The sequence below is a fragment of the Papilio polytes genome, unplaced genomic scaffold, assembly GCF_000836215.1.
Source record: "Papilio polytes unplaced genomic scaffold, Ppol_1.0 DF823968.1, whole genome shotgun sequence".
Taxonomy (NCBI): domain Eukaryota; kingdom Metazoa; phylum Arthropoda; class Insecta; order Lepidoptera; family Papilionidae; genus Papilio; species Papilio polytes.
In genome coordinates, this window is record NW_013525236.1 from 2,748 (window position 1) to 5,545 (window position 2,798).

Consider the following 2,798-nt stretch of genomic DNA (forward strand, 5'->3'; position numbering starts at 1 on the left):
TGACCAGAAGTATAGTGTCGTGATCAGTAAGACTATTTTGTACAACTAAAACTTGACAGCAATGTGTAGTTCGTAGCATAAAATGATCAAGGCAGTTGTTATCCCTTGTTGGCTCTGTATGACCAGGTAATATCCCATGCAGAGCCAACATATCCAAATATTCTGATGAATTATTATCTAATATGCCAGGCAGTATGTTTATATTCAAGTCGCCAGTTATTATAACGTTTTTGTAATTTTTATATACATCTAACAGTTCTTCTAACGATTTAAGGAATGGTACTATATTTTGAACAGAAGGCGATCGATAAATTGATATTAGGATAATACTATTTTTTATTTTAGTTATAAGACAAGTAGCATCTACTAGTTTATGTTCATATGAATCACAATTTAAATTATTTTTAGTATAGACGACTATACCATCGTTTTGGTTTTTTAGGAGTTTTGAACTTACAACATCGTAACCATTAATTTGTGGTATACGTGAAGAAATAGTGAGCCAGCATTCCGTCAAGATTAGGATGTCTGGAGTAATTGATATTCTGGATAGAAGTAAAAGAAAACCATTAAAATTGCACGCTATGCTCCTTATGTTCTGTGTAAGAATCTTTAGTTTGTGCGTAGGAAAACTTATTAAAGTATCACATTCTTCAGGTGTGCATGTTTGTGACTTAGATGGTACAATGCTGTCAATGTTATCGTTAATTATGGATATTGTGTGGTCCATAATTTGTATATCAGATATAATTGAGGGTAACTGTATATAAGTGTTCGATCAAAACAATTCATAGGCATATTGCGATAAGCGCTGTCTGTTTTATAAAACGTCAAGAACGAATTATTATACGTATAAATTATACCGCTTGTTGATTTAATAAAATGTATGTTTTTAGTCTGTAAATATGTTACGAGTTGTTGGGTTAATAAGTAATAATACTGGTAAACGTTAAGTAGCCAATAATAGAGGAATGTTATAGAAGTGTTACTGTAAATAGTTTTAAAACGATTGATTCTTACCATGTGTATAATTTTTACAGCATATTTTTTAGGAGAATTATAAGGAGAAAGGTTAAATCCAAAACATGTTTTCTCGTGTTTATACATATTATTTCTAATGTAATGCATAATAAATCCTATAAAACGTTTCGTAAATAAAAGTAGTTCGGCACATATAGTACAGCTTTTATAATGTTTTATTAGACAGTTAGTGTAAGTCAGTGAATTGTAAATATAACTCAGGTTTATTTTGTTTATGTTACATCTTGCATTGCACAATGTAGTATAAGATTGATAGCTTATATGAGAGTAAGTGTAAGAAAGTAGGTGATTAGTATTAATGTTTGTGTATGAGTATTTGTGTTTTAGTAAAGTGTATTTACATATTACATTTAAAAACAGATTTAACAGGATAAAGTTAAGTACTAAATTGGTTATACAGACACTTCTATATATTACACAAAGTAGTCATATTATATTATTTTGTGTTCTCAATGAATGCAGATGATCTTCATTTTTAATGACTATGTACGGCGCCCCTTCCAGTTTGCGTAGGAATATTTTACCATTTTTAACCCAGCAGTGGGCGTACTTTTCTGTCTTTGCTAATTCCCTGCTTAGGAAGTGTAGTCGTCTGGTTTTCAAGGTTAATCTTTCCGAGATGTAAACAGGAACTACTTCCCCGACGAAACCAAGGTGTTTGGAGTTTAGTTGTTCTGATCGGTTTTTTCTACATTTTGTGACTGCCTCTAACATAGCCATTTTAGTCCAAGTATTGGTAAATTCGACAACGAGTGTAGATGTGGTGGAACCTTTTTTTGCCGGCAGTCGGTACATGTCCATAAGTTCACTCTTCGGAATTTGAACATTCAGAGTTTTAGTTAGGTTCTCAAAGACCTGGACGAGATTGGGTTTGGATTCCGCTTGCCTATTGGGGACATTTCTTATCTCGACGGCAGTTTTTAGAGAAAATCGTTCCATGTTATCTAATCGCTCTTCGAGAAGCACTGTCCGTTTTTCTAGAACGCCTCGCTCCACAGCCAAGGTAGAAAACTTATCTTCAAAGGTTTTTAATTGTTCCGTTAGGAAGTCTAGACTTTTTCCAATCTCTTGGTTGGATTGATCGACTTGTGATTTTATCTCTTTCATGTGGGCTTCGACTTGAGATTTCATGATCATGATCATGTTACGTGAAAATCGTGCAAAACTTATTATTATATTTGAATTTAGATACGTTATGTTTTAAATTAAGTCTCCACTATATTGCTGATATATTAAAATATTGCCATGCTCTCTAATATGGTATGATAATCCAGAGATAACGATTTTCTTATACATGTGTTTGGAATGTTAAAATTCACGGTGATGTAAGCTTAGTTGATATATTTAATATTTCAAGTATATTTGCTTGAGATTGCTGTCGAGTAGCTAAGATGTGGCCGACATGATTTATAGTTGTGTACAGATTTTGAATTTAAGCAACTGAGCTCGCCGTAAATAGAACCTTGCTATGATGACAGAAACGAATGACAAACATATTTCACTATCTCGTATACACAATGTAGAGAAAAACGACAATTAGTTAAAGTAGTTATTTAAAACAAGCTTCGCGAGCGGCTTCATCCGCATGAAATTATAAATTTATTGTTTGCATTTGTCAAATTCTCAATTGCAAATGTCAAAATACCAATTACCTTAATATGGCTATCTTGCTTCCTTGATGTTGGCAGCAATTTATGGTCTCTTTCCCACATTAGGGTTTTTATCCAAAATATTTACCCCCTAAGTTTAATGGCGTG

The 2,798-nt window shown here is 32.8% G+C and overlaps 1 protein-coding gene across 1 annotated transcript; it reads right to left on the reverse strand.

Annotated features, from left to right (window-relative positions):
• Positions 1-1,565: 1,565 nt before the first annotated feature.
• On the reverse strand, positions 1,566-2,184 carry LOC106101654 (the record flags this gene model as incomplete). Its single annotated transcript, XM_013280962.1, has 1 exon — positions 1,566-2,184. A coding segment is annotated over exon 1 (619 nt), but the record flags the coding sequence as incomplete, so codon positions are not given.
• Between the last annotated feature and the right edge of the window lie 614 nt (positions 2,185-2,798).